General features: G+C 42.3%; 2 protein-coding genes across 11 annotated transcripts in view; one reads left to right on the top strand and one right to left on the bottom strand.

The window, feature by feature from the left end:
* The window catches only part of kcnq5b (potassium voltage-gated channel, KQT-like subfamily, member 5b), a 149008-nt gene extending 132379 nt beyond the window's left edge, over nucleotides 1-16629 (top strand). For 2 of the 10 annotated variants that reach the window (XM_080880468.1, XM_080880471.1), the window contains exons 10-16: nucleotides 1578-1634; nucleotides 3183-3406; nucleotides 5676-5784; nucleotides 7263-7394; nucleotides 7533-7640; nucleotides 10186-10312; nucleotides 10978-16629. In XM_080880468.1, the coding sequence (XP_080736594.1) occupies nucleotides 1578-1634; nucleotides 3183-3406; nucleotides 5676-5784; nucleotides 7263-7394; nucleotides 7533-7640; nucleotides 10186-10312; nucleotides 10978-12222 (2002 nt within the window). In that variant the 3' untranslated portion in view covers nucleotides 12223-16629. The remainder of the gene's footprint in view (nucleotides 1-1577; nucleotides 1635-3182; nucleotides 3407-5675; nucleotides 5785-7262; nucleotides 7395-7532; nucleotides 7641-10185; nucleotides 10313-10977) is intronic. The other 8 variants (XM_080880469.1, XM_080880475.1, XM_080880470.1 and 5 more) reach the window with 7 other exon arrangements.
* A 100-nt stretch (nucleotides 16630-16729) lies between these two features.
* LOC308395566 (elongation factor 1-alpha 1) lies at nucleotides 16730-25731 on the bottom strand. The gene is made up of 8 exons (XM_080880479.1): nucleotides 25616-25731; nucleotides 20946-21100; nucleotides 20589-20768; nucleotides 19613-19909; nucleotides 19170-19320; nucleotides 18677-18933; nucleotides 18356-18590; nucleotides 16730-17334 (listed from the first exon to the last, which is right to left on the bottom strand). The coding sequence occupies exons 2-8, from the start codon at nucleotides 21087-21089 to the stop codon at nucleotides 17210-17212; spliced, it is 1389 nt and encodes a 462-aa protein (XP_080736605.1). The 5' UTR covers nucleotides 21090-21100; nucleotides 25616-25731; the 3' UTR covers nucleotides 16730-17209.
* Between the last annotated feature and the right edge of the window lie 290 nt (nucleotides 25732-26021).

The raw sequence follows: 26021 nt of genomic DNA, 5'->3' as shown, positions 1-26021 counted from the left end.
TCTTTTTCAAACTTCATCTGCACTTTGCAGCTCACTCATTAGTGATTCTCCATGGCCACGCCCATATTTACTTTCTATTCTAATGACGTGTCATCGCCTTTAGGACAACTTAGCTACACCGGATGTACCTTATGTTGCATGACATCAAAAATGTGGTGCAGCTTTTATTTTTATCACTCACTTAAATTCAGTAGAAGGTACAAAGCATTTCCTGCAATGCTCTAATGCAAACGAATGAGCACTGGGAAATCAGCAGCAAAGCTGAAGAAGTTCTGTTAATACACTCGTGATCTGCATCGTTATGTTCAAACAATGGCCGGCCGTCTTTGAGGGCTCTTTCCGCCACACTTCTGTGCGACCTGCATGGTCACCCAGACAGAACAGGTGCCCTAACAGGAGCTGAAGGCCATAAGGGTGATGATGTGTTGCCTGGAAAAGCAGCCACTTTTACACAAGCACTCTGTATGACTCACTGTTTTGACTTTCTGTTTGGTGCTGTTTTTTCTTTTTATTGCTTTTTCTCTCCAAAAGAGAAAAAATAAAATCATTTACACACCACGTTCACTACACACAAAGGCAAAAACACACACACAACATTTTTCTCATGCTTTAAACCATCCTCTTGCCTGAGGTATCTATTACACACTTATTACAAATGTTATTCTGTGTGATAATGTCCTAATATTGCTTAATTTTGTAATGAAATCAGTGCTCCTGATGTTTCTCTTTGAGCCAATGCATTTATAGACTCATTTGGGGAGGGCAGTGTGCAGGGCAGTGGAGGCTGTGTGATGTAATATGTTGTGTTTGCAGTTATGAAACACTGAGTAAATGTTTGTCTGCAAACCACCGCTGCGAACTGAAGGCAGGCGTGCTTTCTTTTTTTTTTATATTACTCTTTCCCTTTGAACCTGGTTTATGAAATACACCACAATGTAGAAAAGGTGATGGAGGTTCTGCAAAACCCCCAACTCTGTTTATGTCTCTACTGCAGAACTAGAGAGGAGGGATTAAACGCCACACTGTGCAGTCAGTGCAGAGCTGCCTTGCTTTATTAACAGAATCAGTATATATGAGAAAAGGCAGTGAGGAAACCAAAACATTACATGGGAAACAAAAATGGATTTGCATGTTTATACCTTCAGTAAACCCACACGACTGTGTAAAGCTCCCTGTCCGCTCACTGGTGATTCAGGCACTTGTTGCCATGGCCCAGCTGAATTCACATAGTTAAATGAGGGATATCGGCATGAACTGTGTGACTCACCAAATTGCAGCCTTTTTCAAACGGTCCTGTAGATGTTCATTTTCTCTACTAAGCTCAATTTGCCTCCGTTCTGCTGCTTCTAAATGTCAGTGGTCGACAAATTGAAACTCCAGCGGTAAACGTATTACTTTGTACTTCCTAGACTTCATGCATACAGTCCTGCAAAGGTTCATCAATCAGTTATTCTGCAGAGCTTACACTAAGAAAGTGGTGTTTAGATGCACGAGGGTTTAAGACAGAAAGATTTTCTCTCATCTGTTTCTGCTTCATGTAACACATCACCGTGTGTCTATCTCCCCTTGGTTTTTAGTAAAAATCATAGTAATAAACAGAAGCTACTGAGGAGGTGTACTGCTCGGAAACATAGGTACACAGCATCTCTGCTCCCTGTGACATGAAGTTTTTCTTTGGGAATGCTGACTAATTCTTGGTGCATGGGTATCTGTAGGAGGCTGTGCAGCCTCAGAGAGAGCAGAGTCAGAAAACCCTGCAGGGAGACATCAGTCGCCTTCATAGTAACACACTATCTGCCTTTTGTTTGATATTTGCCTGAGCAATGCGCTATTTGTGCCTGTTGTGATTTTGGTTTTTAACTGTCAGGTCATTAGTCTGTGCCAGGTTTCGTTCTCAGCAGCAGCTCCTCTGAAATAACTAATTAGCTTTTTCTCTGGATGTAGTGAGATTGAAATTACCGTGTGTGTGTGTGTGCGCGTGTGTGTGTGTGTGTGTGATGCACCGTCAACATTTTCTTCTTCACTCACCTCCTTGTATTCCACCTAAACGATAAACCGCGCTTCATTCACCAGAACCCACACAGACATCTCAGGTACCATCCCCTCCACTGGTGAGAAGCATTGCTTCTTATTGCTAGCCACCTAACAGCTATGAGACTCTCAGTTACTTCTTACATCATGTGCTCTGATTTCTAACGAGGGATACGAGTCAGAGTCGGTACAAAGTCTCGAGGGCCTCACTGCCACTCGGCACAGTCAGCAGTGAGCAACACTAGCTAACGTTAGCTTAGAATCAGAACCTAGCATGCAACATTTTCCTGATGACTTCACGGGCTCAGTCATTAGTGTCAAGTCACGTTGAGACTAACAAGTGAGATCATGACGTTCATTTTACAAGTTATTAGAAAGGAGGATTATGCAGATGCACTCGTTGGCTGATAACGTCTTAATGAAATCATTAGCCATCCTGTTGACTTTCTCAGACTATTGAGTTTAAGAGTAAGAATTTACTGAGACGAATCAACACATTCATGACCAAAATCCACTGATTTGGTGACAATAAGAAGAACACAGACTTCTGTTTAATCCTCTGCAGCGTGTAAATGATGCACGGCTGACGCCTGCGAACGGCTTTGCATGCTGTCATTCTGCATAAACACAGGATCTGTCACTCGCTAATTATCTCCACACCTCATGGTCCTGCCTGTTCACACTCTGCAGGTAATTCTTATGAATTTTCATCCATAAACTCACACTTTTATATAAAAACATGCGATACATTTAATATAACTGTGCGACACCCGCTGGCTCTTTTAATGATGTGTAAACGAATTGGTCACACAAGACGGCATACTGTGCACACTTGCAGGAACAAACCACCAGCATCATCACACAGCTGAAGCTTCATATCTAACCAAAGCTTGCATTTTGTCTAAAGCATCTGCTGCAATGCATGCTGGTCTGTCTCCATCCTGTCCTGCAGCCCTTATACTAAATGGATGGCTGCCATGTTCAGCAGTTTATGAAGGAACACTTTTCCAGGATAACTTTTTGCTATCATGAAAATCATTTATCGCTCAAACATGTTGACCTCTTTGTCATTTCCACCCCACTTCACTTCCTTCTTCTTTCCCCTTCTCGCTCCAATCTCCCTCTGTACTACTTTTCATCACTAATTTCAGCCAGAAGTTGAGTTTTAAGGAGCGGGTGAGGATGGCGAGCCCCCGAGGTCAGAGCATCAAGAATAGGCAGACGTCATCAGTGAACGACAGGCGCTCTCCGGTGGCTGACGCTGGCACAGAGGGCACCAGTCCCGCCAAGGTTCAGAAGAGCTGGAGCTTCAACGACCGCACGCGGTTCAGACCGTCGCTCCGCCTCAAGAGTCAGTCCCGCTCCACCACTGATGGTGCGTGTGCCATTCTGCTTTCACTGCCGGTATTTTATATCAGTGTGGATTATTAACAAAGCAAAATCACCTGTTTTAGAGTCTGGCTTCTGGCCTCCACCCTGCTGGCTTTTTAGTGGTGGCTTATAAATGCTAAGTAACATATTACCGTACCAAAACTGAAGACGGCCTTCTTGGTTTCATCATCTCCTCTCTATTATCATGGAGTCTTTAACTTGAGGTGCCCGTTGTTGTGTTTTTGCGTTATATAAATAGTACTGGACAAAACTGCTTTTCCTGTGAGGGGGGAAAAAAAGATGTTAGAATTTTTTCCATTTAAATTTTGAAATGTCTCAATGTCTTTTTTTGTTCAGAGCAGGTCTAATAACTTATTTTAGCCATTAGGCTACATTCACTGCTGCTCATTGTGTGCTGTCAAAGTCAAAACCGGCCAGTTTCAGTCATGCGGGATTAACAGGAAGTGAGTAACCTCTCCAAACAGCTGCTCTTGCTCTTCCTTGAGTGCCACATTTAAAGAAAGGTGTTCCTGAGATATAAAAATAAGCACAACTGCCCCAACCTCACTGCTCATATTTAACTGACTCTCGATCCAGCTCATCAGAACTGGTTTGGCTCACTAATGACGCAGCGGAGTGGAGGAATGCTGATGGCTGCTGTGCTCCCTTTCTTTGGCCTAGCAGTGCCGGCCTGGCGAGTCCTCCTGGGTAACGGCCAGTTGGTGGTTGTGGGCGGACTGATGGATAGATGGAAGGTGGGGGTGGTGAGCTCCAGGAGCCATATGGGGTGTCAGAGCCGTCCAGCTGGCTGAGGCCTGCTGGTGGAGAGGAATCATTAGCCAAGCTAGCCAAAACCAAACTGGTTGGCTGGTTAGCCACGCTGCGTCTGATCGCTGACATGTTGGCTAAGTGAGACATTAGAGGATGGGAAACATCTCCCTTCCATTCTGTCTTAATTAGAAATGAAACCAGGAATTATTTTAGTGGAAAGTTTTTAATGGAGCAAATCATTAATCAGCACTGTTTTTCATCAGCAGCAGGTCTGACAAAACCCACATACCGTGGAGTAATCGATCCTTTCCTGAGGTCATCTACAGTGTTTAGTTCAACAGAACACATCAACGGCATTAACCCTGTGCTAACCTCCTCAGGGTGCTCAGGGTTCCTGCTCCATTTGGAAAATCAAAATGAAGTCTTTCTAAACCTTTAATGCTTTATTACCCCATGACACTAAGGTGAATCTCTGGATTTTGGACAGCTTTGATCTGTGCTTTAAACTATTTAGACTCCAGATTTTCCACCAGCTCACAGAGATCCCCACGGCCCAGCAGAGGCGTGTAACTACAAAGTGAAGGTCAATGGATTAGTAAGCTGTGTTGAGCTTAAAGTCCGAGTTTAGTCTCTTATGAGTCTTGAGTCACTTTTTACCTGTTACATCGAGGTGGTAACTTATTCTGAAACTAAACAGTGACCTGGTGATGAGCAGGTTTTGTTTAGAGTTTCTGTCTAAAAACAGCTGGAATTGTCCAAAACTACAAAAACTACCAGGGTCAAAAGTATTCGTCAGATGTTCTTCAGCAGGAGTGATACAAATTTGAAGTTGTTGTCATATTGGAAGACAAAGCTATTACCCAAACCTGGTTTTGCCTGCTGACTGCTTGATGTTTTCTTCTTCACATATCCTTCTTTCGTCTAGTGGTGCAACGGATCACAGTTGATCCGTAATCCAAACTGATCCCACTCCACAGTGCGCATGGTAGGTCTGTCAAGCGATAGTTATGGCCAGCGCTAGCGGTCCAAGTGGAGGAGCAGAGGAGTTAGCGGTACTTAAGCAGCCCTTTCATGCCCAGTCCGACCGGGCTAAAGCTAATACAAAAGCTATTGGGGTGTTTCGCTGCAGACGGGAGGCCGTATTCCGTTGTGCAAAACAAGGGGTTTAAACTATGATGCACGTGCTTGAGCCACGCTATGATATCCCGTTGTGCGTCCACTTTAGTGACAAGATCGTACCCAGGCATGTATGAGCAGGAAAAGATTTAAGTTATGGCTGAACTGTCCCAGGCATCTTCTGTTGCCCAACTACAAATGGATGGATCTCCAGGGCAACGGAAAGCTACGTGACCGTGTGTTAGTGTGTTTGAGCAGTAAGACTAACACGGCTCACTGCAATCTGTTGTTTGTGTGGATGCAAAATGTTCTCATTGGCATAAAGTGACTTCATTGCTATCACAGAAATAAATAATCCTCCTTTTCTGCGCCTCTCTTCCAAACAGCAGACTCCAACATTACAGCGGAGGACGGTTTTGATGAGAAGGGCTGTCACTGCGACATCTCAGTGGAGGACTTGCAGCCCTCGGTCAAGTCTGTCATCCGAGCTGTCAGGTGAGACAGAGGAAATGAGACTTCCTCTTTCAGTCTAACTTCTGCTGCAGTTTTCCGTGACCCAGGCTGCAGGCAAACTAACCCTGATTGCGGCCAACCCCCCGCCGTCTTCTGATTGAGCTCAGGGGATTAAAGTGACCGGATGGTTGTTATTTCTGTTAGTTTATTTTTGGATCATCAGGAAATATGGTTAGTGGGAGGATTAAAAGCTGTGTAAGGTGATCGTGTCACAAGGAAACAAGAGTAGACACGTCTTCATGTCCTTCGTGTCCTGAAAGAACTAAAGAGCCTGTTAGATGCAAGGTCATCATACGTTCCTGACCAGCAGGAGTTGAATAAAAGTTAAAAGCAGCTCAGTGTTTGAATTATTAAATATATAACAACTAAGACTATAATGCTGAAGCTTCTATGGCTCCATGTGGTGAACGAGCTCCTTAACAAGACACCTCATGTTGGTTTTTCTTTTAGTTTTTACTTTATGAGCATCGACAGACTTTCAGTTTTATCAAAGAACAATAATAAACATCAGTGGTTCACCTCATCCCTTTATCCAGCTTCCACATATAAAGTGAACTGGCTGTCACGCATCACTTTGTGGACACAGACAGGTGTGAAAATAGTGAAAATAGTTATTGTGCAAAGAAAAGTGTAAATTCACTAATCAAATGTCCTACGTGCCAAACTCGAGGCCACTGAGGGGCCAAGAAGCTAAACAGACGTGCTCACTTCCATGGCACCTGCAAGCTAACGAGCTTCCTTACGCAGAACGCACCCAAAGGAAAACTAATGTTCAAGCCCATAGTAGAGTTTTGTGTATGCACTCACTCACAACAGTCTCACATTCTGAGGTACATTCTGAAACCACATGACAGCACAGAGATGCGAAGGTAAGTCGGGGGTACGGCAAATTCAGGAAGTCACTAAATGAGATTTGCAGCTGCAGCAAAAATGTTCTTTGAGTCAAATCTAACAATAGCAGAAGCCAGGTATGCCATTCACCTCATAACTTGTCACTTGTACATTTTTATATGCATCACATTTCGTGTCAGAAGGCTCAGTGGTATGTACATGTAAACTACATCATCGGGACCTCCTGTTTTGCTCTATGAAATGATGCTGGCTGAGCATCTTATTAAATATTTTTGATATTTTGAAGCATTCACATGGACCAAAACTGTATATCGGAAGGCTGTGACAATATAATCCAGCATGTTTTCATTGTTTCCGACCCCTTTGACTCTCCACTTTCAGCCACGTTCCCTTGAATTCAGCCTCACTGCTCTTTTTCTGAGAAAGTGATTGTTCTGAGCGTTTGAAATGCTGTGAACAAACAGGTCGACACATTAAAAGCACCATTAAGCACTATCAAAATAAATGCAGGCTTTAATTTGTTTACATTAGCTCAGGCTGGCAGTGTCACGGCTGGACCACAGCTCCCCCTTCTGGTGAATTTATGAACTTCTGTGCTGTTCATGCAGGATCATGAAGTTTCATGTAGCCAAGAAGAAGTTTAAGGAGACGCTGCGTCCGTATGATGTGAAGGACGTGATCGAACAGTACTCTGCCGGTCACCTGGACATGCTGTGCCGCATCAAGAGCCTGCAGACCAGGTAGGACGGACATTGTACTGCAAAAGATCTGCATGTGTGTATGCATTCCTTATACATGCATGGGTTTATCTCACGCTGTTTTTTTCTTTTTGCAGTTTGTGTTTTTGCATGTTTGTACCTGTGTTTGCTTCTCTCCAGGCTGGACATGATAGTAGGCCCACAGCCCCTGAGCAGCCGAGCCAAGGCCTTTTCCTCCCCCTCCCTGTCTGTCTATTACAGCCAGGGGAGGAAGAACTCCACCCAGGGGTCAGAATTCCCCCAACTTACTCAATCTACCCACCTACTCTGTCATTCGCATGTCACATGGGTTCAGTTCACTCCTCAGTCGCACAATTCAGGAGCTGGTTTGTTGTCAGAAACGTGAAGGAAAACATAAAGTGCGGCCTCATTTATCAACCATTCGTTAGTCCAGCATACCTGACCGCCCCTTCATGGAGAAGTGATGGCAATGAGGTTTACAAAACATGCACTCGGGACAATTAGTACAACTGTTGAGTTCATTTTTTGCTAGAAAGAGAGAGCATATTTGCCCCCATATTGGCTTCCCTTCATTGGCTTCCTGTTAAATCCAGAATCAAATTTAAAAGGCCCCATTTTATTTTAATGACCTTATAGTACCATATAAACCCATTAGAGCACTTCCCTCTCAGACTGCGGGCTGACTTGTGGTTCCTAGAGTATTTAAAAGTAGAATGGGAGGTAGACCCTTCAGCTTTCAGGCCCCTCTTCTGTGGAAACTCCCAGTTTGGATTCTACTTTTAAGATTAGGCTTAAAACTTTCCCTTTGACAAAGCATATAGTTAGGTCTGGATCAACTGATCCATAGAAACCGGCAGTTGCTGAGCCTGGCTCACCAGAGATAAAATAGAGAAATGGATGGTGTGCAGCGTGCATGTCTAAGGACTGCGGGGACCTCCTTTGTAGATGGTGTTGAGTGGCTGACGAGTACATAATACTATACTTCAGCTGTGCCAACATCTCACTTCTGATTTTGGACAGGCAAAGACCCTCTTGATCCAAAATTCACTTAGTAGCACTGCTTGGAAACTTTTATGAATGAACCTTGTTTTCACTGCTCACCAGGACATTAAACTATTTTTATGTGTACAGTTTTCACATTGAAGAACAATTACAAACACAGCTCTATAAATCCCAAACTCAAAGGATTTCAGCTTACCATTTAACAATGATGTAAGCCCCTGAAGCATGCTGTGTGTCCTAAGAGACTGGCAGGTTTGTCAGGAAGGGGACAGATGAAGCCTAAATCAGCTTGAGTTGACACATAGTGCAGTACAGTACTACTCCTTCCAGTCCTCCATAAAACTGATAGATTTGCTTGTCTTTGTTAATCAGGACCTTTACATTGCTGCCAGTGTTGTTTTGTTGCCTTTACCTTCACTTCTTGTTCCACATGTGCCACCCGAGGCTTTTAAGGAGAAGCGGTTGAAAGTTCGGGATTTGTCACCGCCTTTATATGCATGATAAATCCAAGTTGTCTGCAGGTTTTAAAAACGTGTAAGTTTGGAGCTTTTTTCCTCTGATGATTTGATAAATGAGGCCCCTGGTTGACGAGCTAAAGCCTGAATTAACTGAGCTTCGAGCCACACTCTGCTCCCACACACAAACACGTCCTGGATATATCTGCTACTAACCAGCCACTAACAGATCTCTTAAGTAAATTGACTTCTGTTCTGGGAAAGGAGTTTGCAATGTGATGCTAACATGTTTTAGACACACTCCAATCACACACCAGAAGGTTTCACCTGTCATTGCTGTTGCAACACTGCCCCCTGCTGATGCTGTGTGCACTCTGTTGCTGCAGATGAGCCAATCCGACTTGCAAAGGGTGGAGGGCCTGTCAACATGCTTCTTTTTTTTCTTTAAACACATCTCGTAGTCACGAGTAGAGTCTAACACAGGTCAGCAAGCTCCAGCCACAAATAACTTCAACCTGCCATGACCTCACTGTAATATATGAAAAACATCTGTAAGATTAGAATAGAGAAAGCTGTAACAGTCCTTAAATTTACGCAAAATGTTTTTGTTTTTTTTAGTAAAATGTTTAAAATGTTACATGGAGGCTGGTCTTGTCTATATTTGGATCCAGTCCACAATTACAATCCCCAGATCGTCTACATTTGATCTGCATGTTTCATATTCAAGAGGAGCGTGAATCATTCGGTTCCTGCCCATCTTATCCTGAATTACATTTCTTATTTGAAATTGGACTGATTTACAATGAACGAGTGTCGTAAATCTTCTCGCTTCCTCCTGTAAAAATACAGTTTTAGAATCCAGATCTAACTTCCCGGTGTAGTGCTCGATCCCCTTTTCTTCTAGCATGATTTAGTGGTGACATACAGGGTGTCCACACCTGACTTTTTCTTCTTCCTTTTGGTGAACTCGTGATTGCATGATCTTGGCTCAGTTTTTCTGTGCTCTCTGTCAGCTTTAACACAAACAGACTTTATTAACCAGATCCCACAGAGCCTGACTGGATTTAGCATTTAGACATAAATATAATCATGTGTAAACCAAAATATATGACTCTAATGTTTAGAGTCTGAAATAAAAAGTTGTATTGTTAATTGGTAAAATGTAATCTGGTTGGTAATGTTTGGAAGTGTGAAGTCCAGTGAGGAAGAATAATCTCTCGTGTTTGGATTTGTTTTATTCGGGGAAAGGTTTACTTTAGATAAACGGTTCTAATTTTCCTTCCTTTTGTAGTCCTCCTTTGTACATTTTAAAATTAATATCTTATTGTGTTTGCTTGTATTTCTGTGCATTTCAGGGTGGACCAAATCCTTGGGAAGGGCCAAATTCCTCTGGATAAGAAGATTCGAGACAAGCTGCTCTCTGATGGCGATATACTGGAGGACATGAGCATGCTGGGTCGCGTCTGTAAGGTGGAGCGACAGGTCCGTCCTCTGGGTTTTGTTCTTAAAATTTCAGGAGGTTGAGAGGATCAGGGTTTTTGCTAATTGGAACTTCAGTGTTTGGATCCTTGCTGCCTCCGGTCCTCATTACGTACCCCAAAATGCCCCCAGTGTTTCTGGTCAATAAGACTAGAACAGCGCTACGTAAGTGCCAGTCCATCGACAGCAAACCAGCTAAATACAGTAAAATGTGATCCATCTCGACTGCGTTTAAGTTTCCTAAAGTTACAGGAAATAAACTTGTTGGTATTCCGGCTCTGTCCCGCTTCCAGTTTTTATGCAACATTAGACTAACTCAGCTAATCACATTCATCTCCAAACTGCTTATAAGACTAAAACATCTTACTGATCATTTTATTTTGGTATTTGTCACAATGGGTAGAATTCAAAACCTTATTAAGATGGCCCTGAATCACATTTTACTCTTTACAGCAAATTGATTTTTTTCAGGTGCACAAGTTGAAAGTGGCAAATGCATATGAATCCTAAAGCTTAAAACAAACATCTGGTAGAAAGCAAGATGCTGTTGAGGTAGCTATGAGCCCCCAGACCTGATTCTCAAGCATTCAAATCGACACTTAGAGCATCTGTACATTCTGCCAGATGTGGCGGTAGATCACTCCTTTATTCCTCTTCTCTGCTCACAGGTCCAGTCGATTGAGTCGAAGCTGGACTCCCTGCTCGACATTTATCGTCAGGTTCTGCGTAAAGGCTCGTCTTCGGCCCTCACGCTTTCCTCTCTTCCCCTCTTCGAGCTGGAACAGACTTCAGACTACCACTCCTCTGTCTTCAGCAAGGACATGTCCTGCTCCACCCAGGTCAGCAGCAGTGGAGCGCCGCCCACCAGCGGCTTCGTCACTCGCTCCTCCACCAGTTCTCATCTCTCGCAGGGAGGACTCCATCTCATCCTGGGGCCCCCCAACGAGCTCAACCTCAATCTCAATGCCCCCTCTTCCACGCCTCCCTCTGGCCTCGCATCATCCTCTTTCAGCCCATCGCCCCTGCCACATCATCATCACCATCGCCACCACCACCATCCCCAGGCTCAGGCCACCACACCTGAAAGTGGCACTGATGAGGCTATGGGTAGTTCTCCACCCATCCTCACCCCGAACAGTGTCAGCAGTTCAGAGGACAGAGTAGTAAGAGATGGTGGGTTTCCTCTTCTGGCAAGGCTTCCACCTCCACCCCCTCCTAGCCGAAGTCACGGCCCAGGCACTTTAGTGCGAACAGCCTCCATAGAGGTATCCCCTGACATAGAGGACTTTTGTGGAGGTCTTGGGACACAGATGGAGGACAGCGTTGTCGGGAAGGGCCTTGGGTTGGGGCTCAACAGATTGGGGCAGCAGCTCCAAGGGAACAGCAACAGCAGGCTTAGCACAAAGGAGGAGGGATCTTGGAGGAGACAAATGAGCTTGGAGCTGGAGCCCCTGGTGCCACCAGCGCTGGGCTGCTGCTCTGGGTCCAACGAGATGGACCGAGGATTGGGCAAGTCCATGTCAGTGCAGGATCTGAAGCAAGTAGCCCCCACCCATCACGGCCACAGCCTGTCATCTCCAAGCCCCAGTACAAGCAGTGACTCCCCCATTGGCTTCCATAGCTGTAGCCAAGATCCTGGGGGAGGAGGGGGCGGTACAGGCAGGAGGAGTGGAGGTGGGTGGGGTGAGGAGGACCTCTTTATCAGTGATAGAGACATTGAGACGCAGGGACTTGACTTCTTGTCACAGGGGTCTGCCGAGACTCCGACTTACTCCTCAGAACTCCTGAGGACAGGCGGCAGAGCCGGAGCAGGGACCCAGGGCTCAAACCGCAGTCTGGCCAGCGGTCACGCATCCTTGCCCTCTACTGGCAGCAACGAGTTGCTGAACATGCCACACGTACGGCTAAAATAGACCCAGCTACATGTCGGGAAGGCACACCAATCTCACCTCAAAAAGACGGTTTTTATCCTTTTTGGAGGGAAGTGGGTGGGTGGGAATATTACATGGGGTCTTCTTCTGTTTATATTCATGTTGATCCATTTGATAAGAATCACAGTATTTTCATACAGGCTGACCATATGACATATCATTGCATGAGTTTTGTTTTAAAGTGTGATTGACAAATCTGAGATAAGAGCCTGAGAAACGACAACAGAGACACCCAAAAACCTCCGCTGTTAAACTCGGGTTGATATGAGACCTTGACATACAGCATGGAGTGCATGCTTATTGTAAAGAGGTACAGAGATTTGAAAGGTACAGTTTGCAGTCGAGGGCATGGGCTCCTAACACTTATTGAAACCCTCTCTGAGAATGGCCATGTTCAGTGTATAAAAGCCACATTTTGTGTGTCTCCCATCAAACAAGACGTTTCCACACTGAAATGATGTTACATCACTACTGCCAGATGCATTCTTTCTTTCCCATCTTTAACCTCTTAAGATTCACAAGGTCATTGATGACATATCTTAGGTTTCGGTTTCTTAGCATTCAACCCATTTTTGAACATTTTCACCTGTTTGGAAAATGGAAAATCTTTTTATAGAAAAACTGTAATGTGGAAATGAACAAGACTTAATTCTGAGATGTAACGTCGTCTTTGTTTCTGGAAATTTGGCCTTGTGGCTAAAATAAGACCCAACTTTAACCATAATCTGTACAGGTAATCTGAAGTTAAGAGGGTAAATTTTATGAAACTAAAGCAATACGTTCAAAGGACAGAATTTAAATCATTTTAGTTTCAATCAAACCTTTAAAAAGAACTCTATTAAAAAGGAATATACCAGTGTAATGTGAATACAGGCAATACGATTTACGTTTTCATGCATGTTTTTTTTTTCCGTCTTTACAGCAAGAACAACAAATTTCTTGTGGTTTTAGGTTGTTGTCCTCAACACAATTTTGGAACTCTGTTTTATAAGGTGCAAGAACACACAGGGAAGGTAGGGGAGGGGCCAGTTGCATTCAGAGATTTGATTGTCAGTAATTAAAATGAACAAATGGGCTCCTGTTTGTGCTTGTAGGGCCCCCCCAAAAAAGAAAAAATATATACACTGATGTATTGGAGCATAATGATGTTATCAAGTATTGTTCTGTTAGTATAAGTACAGTTAGATTCTCTGAGCACCATGGTTCTTTATCTCTTATGTTTTCCATCAAGGTAAAATGATATTTTTGGACTGTTCAACCACAATCACTGACTGTATATAAGAGATGGACGTAGCTTCTAGATCTGAAAAGTGAAGTCAATGCAGAAGTGCCTTAAACCTGCATTCTTTTTGATGGCCAGCAGGGGGACACTCCCTTGGTTCAAAAAGAAAGCCCTGTTGTATAAACTGAGAAAGAAATGTCCCTGCTGCTCACTTCCTCGATGGGTTCATAGTTAACATCACTAGTTTCAAGTAAAATATTGTTCATTTTGTGAATCGTGATCCCTATTACTGTGCAGGACATAAAGCAGGTTTACAGGGTGAACATATGGGCATTAAGTGTCCCTCAGTTTCACCATCAGCTCCACCTCTGCTTTCAAAAACACCAAGATGGGAACCCCAAAAGTGCTTCATAGCAGGAAATGAGTAACCGATAGGTGAAAGCAGAGTGGCTACCTCCATCTTATATAGTCTTTGTTCACTTAAACTCAGATTCTTTTGGTGTCTTATTTTGAAACTTATAAAACCATAAGCTGCTACTCAGAGGTTCAGCGGGAAGAAAAGATATGCTTTATCACAAAGCCCAACTTTTGTGTACTTTGGGCTTTTTCCAAACACAACAGGTACATTTAAGTGTGGATTTTATCTTAAGTTGGGGAGTGGAACCACTCCTCACAACACCCTCTTCAAGCCGTTGGTCTACAAATGTTTCCTGCCCTACATATTTGTATATTCTTGTTTCCATGCCCCGCCCTCTCTCCTTGCTATTTGTGGGATCAGCCCAGGAGCTGGCGTTACAACAACAAAGTGATAGTCTGCCAAAAAAGTGATTCCTGATGTTTCAGTGTGTTTTATTTGTAATGTCTTTATTTATATTGATTAATAGACTTGAACAAGATTTTAAAAAGGAGTTTTACATAAAATAACAAAATGACCAGTTTTGCAAGTGTCTTTGTGACCATGTTGGTCTCTTAAAACGTCGCATAAGTCGTATTTGTTTCAACTACTGCTGCGCTCTTGACCAGATCACTCTTAAAGACATTTTTGATATCAATGAGATTTGTTAACTGGATAAATAAAGGATATATATGCATCTATTCTCTTCCACTTATCCTTACCAGGGTTACGGGGTGGGACTCTAGCCTGTGTCGTCTACCATAGGCGAGAGGCAGGATATGCCCTGGACAGGTCGCCAGTCTGTCGCAGGGCTAACGTGTAGGGACAGACAACCATTCCCACCTATGGGCAATTTAGAATGACCAATTAACCTAACCCCACAAACTGCATGTCTGTGGAGTGTGGGAGGAAGCTTGAGAACCCACACAAACACAGGGAGAAAATGCAAACGCCACACAGAAGGGTCCTGGCCAGATTGTGGAGTTGAGCTGTCTGAGGCAACAGTGCTAACCAGCACGGCACTGTGCGGCCCTACATATATAAACGCCAAAAACTCTGCAGCTTCTACCTTGTGGCAGGAATGCTGTTGTAGCTCAAGATGACTTGATATCATTCATGAGGGATACATGTTTTATATATTATAGGCTAACAAGTGATTTACAGTAGTTTAAATACAGGCAATCATTTTTTTGGCAGACGATCACTTTTTTGTCAACATCACCACCAATCCTCAGCCCGAGGTCATAGCTCACCATCTATTTGTTACCTTCTTTCAAATGCCCAGTTGTGTTTGAGGTTGAGTTCCCTGCTATTGGCTCAGGGAGTTATTTTTCTGGTCAGAATGAGTCTTTGGGGTTGACCAAGCATGAAGAGCCAACACAAATTGTTATTTCTGACCATTTCCTTGGATAAATTAAACCCCATGTTAAAAAATGTTGGTCTCTTTGATGGGTGGCCGTAAAACCCCTGAACTCAAATCATGTTTCAAAGGCATGCATGCAAGTTTGCTGTATGCACACGTGTACAGAGAAGAATGCCCATTCCCACCAGCAGCCAGTGAGGACGTCAACAGAGGTTACAAGCAGTGGCTGTTAACTTCACATCAATTATGCACCGACCGGTTGGTTTCCCTGCCGATCGCAGCCATGGATTGAAGAACATCTCAAATGTCATTACCTGGTTTAAGAGAATTGCTTAATGTCAGAACAGGTGTGTGACCTGGCAAAGCACTTTGTTTTGGTTCAGAAACACTGAAGGAAATGTTTCGACGTACGAGTTTTTCTTGTATCTGGCTTTTCTCCCGGCCTGTTCTTACATGAGGGAAGATTTTTAAACTCTTATTTAAAATCATGGTCAATGTTTGCTTTTTTTCTATACTCTGTGATGTGGGGATTATTTTTGCTTCCTGGCTACAGAATGTATAGTCGCTGAGTATTGACATTAAAACAAGAAAAGCAATGTCAAACCTCCTTGTTGCATGTTAGAGAATTAGATGCATTTGATACGGTTAAGTAGGTTTTTCTGGTACTTGGGAAAACTATTACAGCACAGCTAGATGCAGATCAGTTTTGGTGATTGGTCCACCTCTGGCTATCACAGGTAAAAACTGCCCATCTGGTCGATCTACATTTCTACCCTCACCTACAATTGTGGATCTGAGTGTCCCTGCCCGTGTGACACAGACAGGCTAAATAGCAGGGTAGAACGTGGACTGATCTATAGATGCATGACATAAAACACCTGAATAGATTCTGCAGATACCCCTTACCAAAAACCAGAAAAGTTTAAGGAAGTTTAGTTTGCTTTGAAGAATGGATTTTAATCTCCTTTGCATGAAGAGGCTGCCATATCCAAACCTATCTAGAAGTGATAATGAATGCTATGCCATCACTTGAGTTTAAAATCAAGGAGCCCAGCTCTGATATGAAGTCTACAAAATGTGCAGTACATCCAGTATACCGGTGCCTTGCTTGTATGGTACATATTGAGCTTTGAGTTAATTTAGTTTCTGAAAGGTGCATTAGGTTCCTCCACACAGAGATGATTGCACTGTCTTTATTTCCTCTCATTAGGTCCTTACTTGAGGCATTTTAGTTTTTATATTCAGAGATTTTGCTATTGAGCTAAAAATGGACCTTTGACATGTTACCATTCTGTCTGTGTGTCATTTTAATTTATTTAAATTATGTTCACATATTTACACACTAGTAATAATCTCAGATTTATGAAGCCTGTAATGTAAATGCAAGCAAACTTTTATTCTCATTCATCAATAAAGGAAATTCTACAGATGTTTTTTGGTGGTTTTGATTTGAATGAAATGAGGAGCAGAGAGATAATGTTTAAACACCTTTACTTGTATGAACGTAGAATCACAAATAACAGCGGTTAAGGTGAACTTAACAGTAACATTTATCAGAGCTACTTGGAGGGAGTTTAAGTTGAGCAAAGTGCGAGGCACGGAGAGTTTCTCTAAGGTGCAAACATGCAAGAAGCTGATCTACCTCAGGCTAACAAGTTTATCTTTTTGTTAAAGCTACAACACAGAGCTTACATGAACGAAGAGCTGACAAAAGAACGCATCTGCCTCGTCACTACGATTGTCGTCTAGATCCACGAGAAGCTGAATCATTAACTTCAACAGGCAGAGAACTGTAACGCAAACCTATTGTGTTCTGCTGCAATAAAACCTACATAAGACGAGCACTAACAGCGTTTTGGTTAGTTTTTTTCCTTCGTCTGCTTTTGCGATGCATTGTGATAATAGACCAGACGCTGACTATGGAGTGCAGAAGGGGCGGGGTGTGTCTTCGGCCATGGTGAGCGTTTGGGGCAGCAGCCCAGCACAACGTTCATTTGGCCTTCTGCGCCTTCTGTGCTGATTTGGTGATCTTACCACTCGTGGCGGCTTTCTTTTCCACGCCTTTGATGACGCCCACCGCCACCGTCTGACGCATGTCACGGACAGCAAAGCGCCCTGAGGAAGAATTATTGGTAAAAAATGTGCATTAACATACAGAGAGGAGGTGACCTAAGTATGTGTCAAGAGATTTTTGTTTTTATATAATTTGATCAGCTTCATGAAATGTGTTTTCTGTTGTTTAAGCAATCTAAATGTCTATGTGACTTTTCACCTAATAACTTAGTGATGAACTTATTCAGCTACTAAAACCACTTCCTGTTTTTCTTGAGAACAAATGTAGAAAGGGGAAATAACCCGTTGCTTTGGGTTTGTGCAGAGTCAGAGTGACGTTGTTATTTTTACACACACACAGACATGTAACAGGAATCCAGGGATATTTAGCTGTTTTTTTTTTTTATTGTTTTATTCGTCTGATAGAAAAATGTCACGCATGACAGACGATCCTCTGATTCAGAAGTTGTGTTCTCCCTAACGGGCAAATTTTATGATTTTAAAATTGTTTAACTTCAGCTATCCATAACTGTCCATTTATGTTCACTGATTAAATAAAGCAGTGAAGACAGACTAGAAGGTGGAGAGAGAGAAGATGCAGCACTTCGACCATGTAGTATATGGTCACCTGTGCCCCCACCCTTTCTTTCTGTGCTGCTGGATAGACAGGAAGCTATCGAGAGTGCTGCTTCTCTCCAAAAAATAATTAAAAAAAATTTTTTTTAAATATTTTTTTTAATATTCACCTATATGATCAAGTTTAGAATATCCATTGAATTTATGCAAATAATAAATTTGGCATTTTAAGATATATTTCTGTCCTTTTCACCTTTATTAGACAGTGACAGATAACTGTGGGGTGAATAGAGAGATTATTTGAGCTGGAATCGAACCCAGGCATCTGCAGTGGGGACAAAGCCTTCAGTACATGTTGTTCTACAGGCATCGCCAATAATCTGGTTTTAGTTTGAATTGAAAACTAATTTCTTACTGTCAGTGAGAGTAAAGTTTGGATAATTCACAGTCAAATAAAGCTAAAATTTAGATCCACAAAATCCAGTTTCAGGATAAAAAAAAAACCTACCGAGCGGCGGGTACTCAGAGAAGCTCTCCACACACATGGGCTTCCCGGGGATCATATCAACAATGGCGGCATCTCCAGACTTCAGGGACTTGGGGTTGTCCTCGAGCTTCTTACCAGAGCGACGGTCAATCTTTTCCTTCAGCTCAGCAAACTTGCACGCAATGTGTGCAGTGTGGCAGTCCAGCACGGGGGCATATCCAGCACTGATCTGACCAGGGTGGTTCAGGATAATCACCTGCAGGGCAGCAGACACGGGTATTATTTGTAAACCTGGAGAGGAACAGAAGGAAGGATGTGCATTTCACACTACTGACAGCACACCTGAGAAGTGAAGCCAGCTGCCTCCTGTGGCGGGTCGTTCCTGCTGTCTCCAGCCACGTTGCCACGGCGAATATCCTTCACAGACACGTTCTTGACGTTGAAGCCCACGTTGTCACCGGGCAGTGCCTCAGTTAGGGCCTCGTGGTGCATCTCCACAGATTTCACCTCAGTGGTCACATTGACGGGGGCAAAGGTCACCACCATGCCAGGTTTTAGGATGCCGGTCTCCACTCGACCCACGGGTACAGTACCGATGCCTGGAGGAGAGGCAGGTTAACAACTTTACAGCTGTGTGGAAGACCTGCATGGATTAAAGTCGTATACTTCTAAGCCTCAGCATTTAGGACAGAATGAACCAAAGGGAATTTCTTCAGACCTCATTCAGCTCAGCTGTTTTTATCACAAGGTGATCTCATTCCTATTTTCATACATATTCTGGAACAACCAACACTTCAGCCAAACTTCACAACACATTTCATCCTTACAGCCTCACCTCCAATCTTGTACACGTCCTGCAGAGGCAGGCGGAGGGGCTTATCGGTCGGACGCGTCGGAGGTTGGATGGCGTCCAGAGCCTCGAGCAGTGTGGTGCCTGAGGCACTTCCATCTTTACGGTTGATCTTCCAGCCCTTGAACCAGGTCATCTGTGAAGGGAGAGAAGCCCACATGTCTGCAGCTTAGCAAGGAGTGATAAGATGTGAATGTTAACACCAGATAAATTCTGAGCTAGAATTTTACACCCAGAAGCCATTTGCCAAAGCTGAAGAAGGAATGAGGCGCTAACTAGCAGGCATTAGACCTGTAAGCATGTTGGAGTATTTTTACCCAAAAGCTCATTCTTTAATAGTTATAAAACCTTATATTATTTTAGACGTGTAACTCCCTGCTAGTCTCAGACAAATAAAAGAGTCATAGCTGGTCTCATGGCAGTCTCACGTTAGGGCTGGGCTCCAGCATGTTGTCCCCATTCCAGCCAGATATGGGCACGAAAGCCACGGTGTCAGGGTTGTAGCCAATCTTCTTGATGTAAGTGCTGACTTCCTTCACAATCTCCTCATAGCGCTTCTGGCTGTAGTTGGGCTCAGTGGAATCCATCTTGTTGATGCCCACAATGAGCTGTTTTACTCCCAGGGTGTAGGCGAGGAGGGCGTGCTCACGTGTCTGCCCGTTCTTTGAGATGCCAGCTTCAAATTCGCCCACGCCCGCCGCCACAATCAACACAGCACAGTCAGCCTGAGGGGAGGGAGACAGATGTGAAAACGTCTTTCCACCTTAAGTTTCTCCATCAACCATTTCTCTCATGTTATACTCTTCTACTTATTCTAATGCTACTAGCTACAGTCTTTCCCACGTTTTTGAATCCTTCTGAGATTCCATTCGCCTTTGGGTTAATGGAGAAACACCTCACTCAGTTCAATTACCCTTCTTGTACCAGCGATTCTAGAGAGGATCTCGTCCCATGCTTGGGAGTAGTCCATTCCAAGCATTTAGGACAGAAGCTGATGATGGTGGTCATCGTCTCAATCTGCACAGTTGTATGTGTAGGGTAAAGGACTACACAAACAGTATAATCGTATCTCTGACTGACCCTGCACTAAACTCAGTTAGGTGTTATTCAAAGGTATGGAACAGTTGTTGTTTTACTTTCTATATAATTGTGTGACACTGTGGAATTTGTTTTAAATTTTCTACTGGTTTTTTTTTGCATCTATTTTATTTGCTATGGACCCGTGTGTGTCTTAAATAAAGTGAAACTAAACTAAACTATGATCTCTCTGTGAGCTCAAGAACAAGGAATGTCATCACCAGCTGAGATCAGAGATGTTGGAGTTTTTCTCACTGAAAGATCTGCAGAGGAAAAACTTATAAATGGCATTTAACACGAGCACTTAAGAAGTCCACTGAACTGTACCTGTGAGGTCCCAGTGATCATGTTCTTGATAAAGTCCCTGTGCCCTGGAGCATCAATGATGGTGACGTAGTACTTGCTGGTCTCGAACTTCCAAAGAGAAATGTCGATGGTGATGCCACGTTCACGCTCAGCTTTCAGCTTGTCCAGCACCCAGGCATATTTGAAGGAACCCTTTCCCATCTACAAGGTGTAAAAGGTAAATCAATAAGACTGATGACCGAATATTTTTTGTGGACTTGTAATAAAAAGATGAGAATATTATCCAGAGTAGGAGACAAGTAGACCGAAAATAGGAGTTAAATAGCAGAAAAATTTCAAAATGATCTTTTTTTGAAGTAAGAACAACATGAGTCATACCTCTGCAGCTTCCTTCTCAAACTTTTCAATTGTCCTCTTGTCAATGCCACCACACTTATAGATCAGGTGGCCGGTGGTGGTGGACTTGCCTGAGTCAACATGTCCAATTACCACAATGTTGATGTGGAGCTTCTCCTTCCCCATCGCTGCTCACTCTGACAACAAGACAAGAAACGGATACAGACTTGGGTCATCTCCATAAAGGGAACAGCAAAAGTAATGCAAAGACACAATTATAATTTTTATCTTGATTTCTTTGTTTTAACTCTGGAAGCCAAACACTCAACTGAAATTAAAATCTGAAAAATTAAACAGCCTGAAAATTGTCTCTCATTTAAACCGGGTGTCAGAAAAATGAATTTATCAGCAGAGCTTTAAAACATATTTGAGCCTCATAAAGAAGGTGACAGATCCCATTAAAATGAAATTGTCCAATCAACATTATTGACAAATGATTTGGCCGCTCCTAAAGTCCCTTCTCTCTGATAGGTTTATTTTTTTGAGTCAGACCAATACTAAGTTGGCCACACAACCTAAACATGGCTGCATTAAACCGCTTGAATCAAAGTTCAAAATCTCCACTTCAGTCACATCTTGATTGCTTGATATACCCTGAACTGATATTTGGATCCAAATGGCTTTGTAATATAATGTGTTGTCCTCAGCTTGATTAAATAATCTTTCACTTCAGCTCTTTGGACAGCTTCACACAAGGGCTGTGCGATATGACCAAAATCTCATATCCCAATATAAGACATTTATCGTCCCGACAACGTTATGTATCACAAAAATTTTACATTTTCTGTAAATTCTGTGAATCTCGGGCAGCTCGATTTGCGTGAAGTTTTTTTTTTTTTTAGCTGGTCGTGTACCTAGAGTCAAGTGTTTGGACCGATGCATGAAACTACATTTTTAGACATTTTCTTTGTGACTATTTATTACACGGCGTGCTGCGGGGAAAAGCCTGTTCTGACGTTTGATTCTAAGGTTTATTTTTTAGCACCTGACGGCTCTTTTTTGCTTCTCATCCGTACTCCTTCATGTGATTCAGTTTATTTTGAAAAAATCTCAACAGGATCTTCAGCTTTATTGTGAAAGGTTTATGTAGAAAATAAACAAGCGGACGACGGAGCCACGCAATGGTTTTACGGTCGTTGTTGCTAACGTCAACGCATAAAAACAGTCGCTTCTCCGTCCGTAGCGTGGTTATATTAAATATAGGAAAAAGAGAGAACTTTAAGAAATTCTACAGTGACTATCAAAACAATGAAAAAATATTGCCATAAACAGTTTATTTTGCAACACCAAGAAACAAACGAAAGCGTAATATATGCAACGATTGACGTTTTCATATCATCATCTGATATATATCGCTATATCAAACAGCCCTACTTCACACATAATGTGTGTGTGAGGAGAAAAAAGGAGATACCAATGTGACTGTACCTGACATCATCCTGCAGCAGCCTAATGACTCACTGTAACCAAAATAAGTCTAATGCAAATAAGTTGGATGAATAACTCCAACACATTATTTATATTTGATGGTGTTCATACTGAGCTTGTTATCATTTATTACTTCGCTAATAAATTCAACAAATGTATATTCTTGGATCCATTAACTTTTCACTTTTAATTTACAGAGTTATGGAAGCTGTTTATATCAAGCCTGATTTTATCTCACATATAAACAAATGAGTCCTCACAGGGAGGATTACAGATTATTAATGCAAAACAGGTATTGGATTAAGCAGATACCTTGGCTGTGGGCAGATCAGTGCACTGCGTTGATGTATGGAGGGCAAATTATAAAACTGTGCCACTGTTCAAATACTTGTGGATTTTATTGTATATAAACAAGAACTGCTTCTCAAATGTAGGTTTCAGCTTTTATGCTCCTTATATCTGGAACAAACTCCCAGAAAGCCTCAGATCAGCTGAAACACTCAGTTTATTTAAATCCAGGTTGAAGACTCACCTATTCTCAGCTGCATTTGAATAAAGCACCAAATCCACACTTTTAAGCTTAAATTTCAAAACTTACACTAACTACTGATCTTATCTATTTCTGATTTTATCTGTTTTGATTTTATATACTGTTTTGTTTGTTTGTTTGTTAAGTGGGTTTAGAGCTCTGGGTAGCTCCCCAGCTGGGTCTAGACTGGGTCTAGAGAGTATTTTAAATTCAGGGAATTTAAAATAGAAAGTAGCTCGTCCACAGAAGGACTGGTAGCTCCCCTTACGATAAGGGTTCAGATCGCGCGAACAGGTGTGAAATGTGTGTGTTTAGTTAGTTTGTTTGTTTGCTTGTTTTAATCAATTTTAAATCATGCTTTTTATTTGTTTTTGTTTCTAATGTCTCTGTAAAGCACTTTGAATCACCTTGTTGTTGAATTGTGCTATACAAATAAATTTGCCTTGCCTTGCCTCCGACAAGCCTTTCTGCTTTAATCTGTCCTTACTCTGGTGCTATGAAGGCATGTCCAGGAAATGCTCTCATAATTATTCCTTATTAATTTAACTAAGAAGATGCACCTCACCTGCTCTCCTATGACCACAAATACTGTACTGTACTTCAAATATACACCATTCTTTGCACAGTAGGAGTATTTCAAAAGTGAAGCATTTGGGTCAATTCAATTTCAATTCAGTTTTATTTATTTAGCAACAAAACAACAAAAGTAGCCTCAAGGCGCTTCATATTGTGAGGAAAAGGCCCTAAAGTAATACAGAGAAAACCCCAAAAATCACCAACAGTGGAAATGTGCACAGTCCTTTATTTTTAAAATAGACTAGACTCTCTAACCTATTTATGTGTTTGTCATTCTTTTCCTCCCCATTTCTTCTGTGTAGCAAGAAGAAAATATAACCTGGCACTATTTTTAACAAAACATCCACTAAAACAAGGCACAGTAATTGACTTATTCATTAACTATTTAATGAATTAATTCTGGTAAAAACCAAATTGCAGTTTAAGTGAACTGTTAAAGTACAAATTGTCGGGTATTTTTTTCAGTTCAGATTTCTTTTCAACAATTATACTTTTTTGGCAATATTCTCAATTCATTTACATTTTCTCCTGTCACGTGACCTTATCAATTGGGTCCCTTTTTCGTACCAAGTGGTTTAAACTACTATTAGGGCTGTTACAGTTCTTGAATATTAAATATTAGTGTGATATTAATGTATAATAACAACGGATCTAACATTAATATCACATTTAATGGTGGCCTATAAAATACTGGTACGCCCCACTAAATGGCTAAGAGGGATTTTATATACTTTTTACACTGTACTTAATAAATATGGGACACTAAATAATTAATTTAGTGTACCTGTTAAACTTGAAAACATTTTCTTTCCAAGCCTTTATTTATGTATTAAACCCTAGTTTATTTACAGCATAGCACATTAGGTTTTATATTAAAAAAACAAAACACATTTGTACTATTTCACACCAAGGCTCAGACTGGCATATAAATATAGAATGCACGAGTTAATTACATAATAAAATAAGTTAATTTAATAATAACAAGCCGGTTAAAAGTAAAGCTCATATTAGTCTGCTTCTATTATGACAAAATTTACCGCCCTACGAGCTAACAATAAGCTAACGGGATTTCCCGCTGGTATTTTGAAAGTTTACATTGAAATTTAAACAGAGACATATCCAAATTAACAATTAGAAATATATACATAAAACAAAATAATACACTAGCTCCAACCATCACCTTACCTTTTGTTTTCTGAGGCTAAACAAAATTTAGTTAGCTAACAGTAAGTCTGATTAGCAACACCTGCACTACTCCCTCACAAGCTAAGGAAGTGTCTTGCGCATGGGCAGTTCAGCAGATTTAGAAGCTTGCAGACTAAACCAAGGTTATTATAGTCAAATAGACAACAAATGAACTACCAAAAAAAAAAAAAAAAAAAAAAATTGTTGGAATGAACCTAAACTTTTATTTTACTGCATAAACCGGTGGTTATTTAAATATATATGAGTCTGGGAGGGGTAAGGGGGTAAATACTGCATTTACTGTTCTGTTCGTTTAGCAGGCTATGAAAGGAAAATGTTGGCATTTGCCAAAATACACAGTAAACTGAGCTAACATCAGAGCACAGCAGCCCATACACTCAAGACTCGTGCACTTCAAAATGAAGCCCCCCAATCTTACAAATCTCATCCAGCTCATCAGATCGGACGTAAAAACGTGTCATTGCAGGACATTTCTGTGCGACACTGCCGCAACGACCAGGCGGTGGTCATGAGGCTGCAGACCTGCACTAGAGACGCCCGCATGTCCCAGGAGTCACACAGTTATTACACAGCACTATTTAGCTGTGGCAGCGCGATGTTGCTGATGAAGATGATGGTGTGGCCGTTGGGGAGCAATGTCTGTGCGCTGAAACTGCGCCATCCGGGCCTACCCAGCCCCCCACGCCCCTCTGTACTTTTTGGTACCTCTCTCCTTTATCAAATTACCGTGACATGGAAGCCAAACAACATTCAAGCCTCACTGTCATTGTGATGCAATTACATAACAACCATCACACACAGAACACACATGAAATCCCCATCCATCTGCGGAGGATTAGTGAAGGATGCAGGAAAAGAGCGCAGCTTTTTGCGCTGGAAAACACCCTGAAAAACATCCCAAAGCCTACCCTACCTTCAGCCGCGGGGCGCGCTCACTGGACTGCGGTGAAACTGGAGATGCTGCCGGTGTGATGCACCGACACCGACACAAACACAGAGCTGCTGTGTCAGGTGGCGTCACACGCGTCACTCTGTGAAACAATGAGCCGCTAGATGGCGCTCTGCTGCAACAGAACAAATTAACCGGCACTGCTTGGTTCAAAAATAGAGGCATTTATAGTGTGCGGTTTACAGAGATGAGGTCAGTTCTGCTGATGCATCACATTCAAGAGGAATGAAACAAATAAAACTGCATGGATATGTAAACAGTGAGTGTGACTGGGTGACCAGGACACCGTGCCAAATGTTGAGAAAATGCTCCACATTAATAGGCATCCAAAACCTCTGTTTTTGAACAGCTGTGAAAAAAGGCAGTGAAA

Source organism: Rhamphochromis sp. 'chilingali', assembly GCF_963969265.1.
Source record: "Rhamphochromis sp. 'chilingali' genome assembly, chromosome: 4".
In the NCBI taxonomy this organism is placed as follows: Eukaryota; Metazoa; Chordata; class Actinopteri; order Cichliformes; family Cichlidae; genus Rhamphochromis; species Rhamphochromis sp. 'chilingali'.
Note: the sequence above shows the minus strand (reverse complement) of the source record. Positions and strands in the feature narration are given on the sequence as shown.

Coding starts and splice junctions, on each gene's coding strand:
- LOC308395566 (XM_080880479.1), bottom strand. CDS start 21,089: ATGGGGAAGGAGAAGCTCCACATCAACATTGTGGTAATTGGACATGTT. Junction 20,769..20,945: donor TTGAGAAGGAAGCTGCAGAG/GTATGACTCATG, acceptor TACACCTTGTAG/ATGGGAAAGGGTTCCTTCAA. Junction 17,335..18,355: donor CTCTGAGTACCCGCCGCTCG/GTAGGTTTTTTT, acceptor ATTCTTCCTCAG/GGCGCTTTGCTGTCCGTGAC.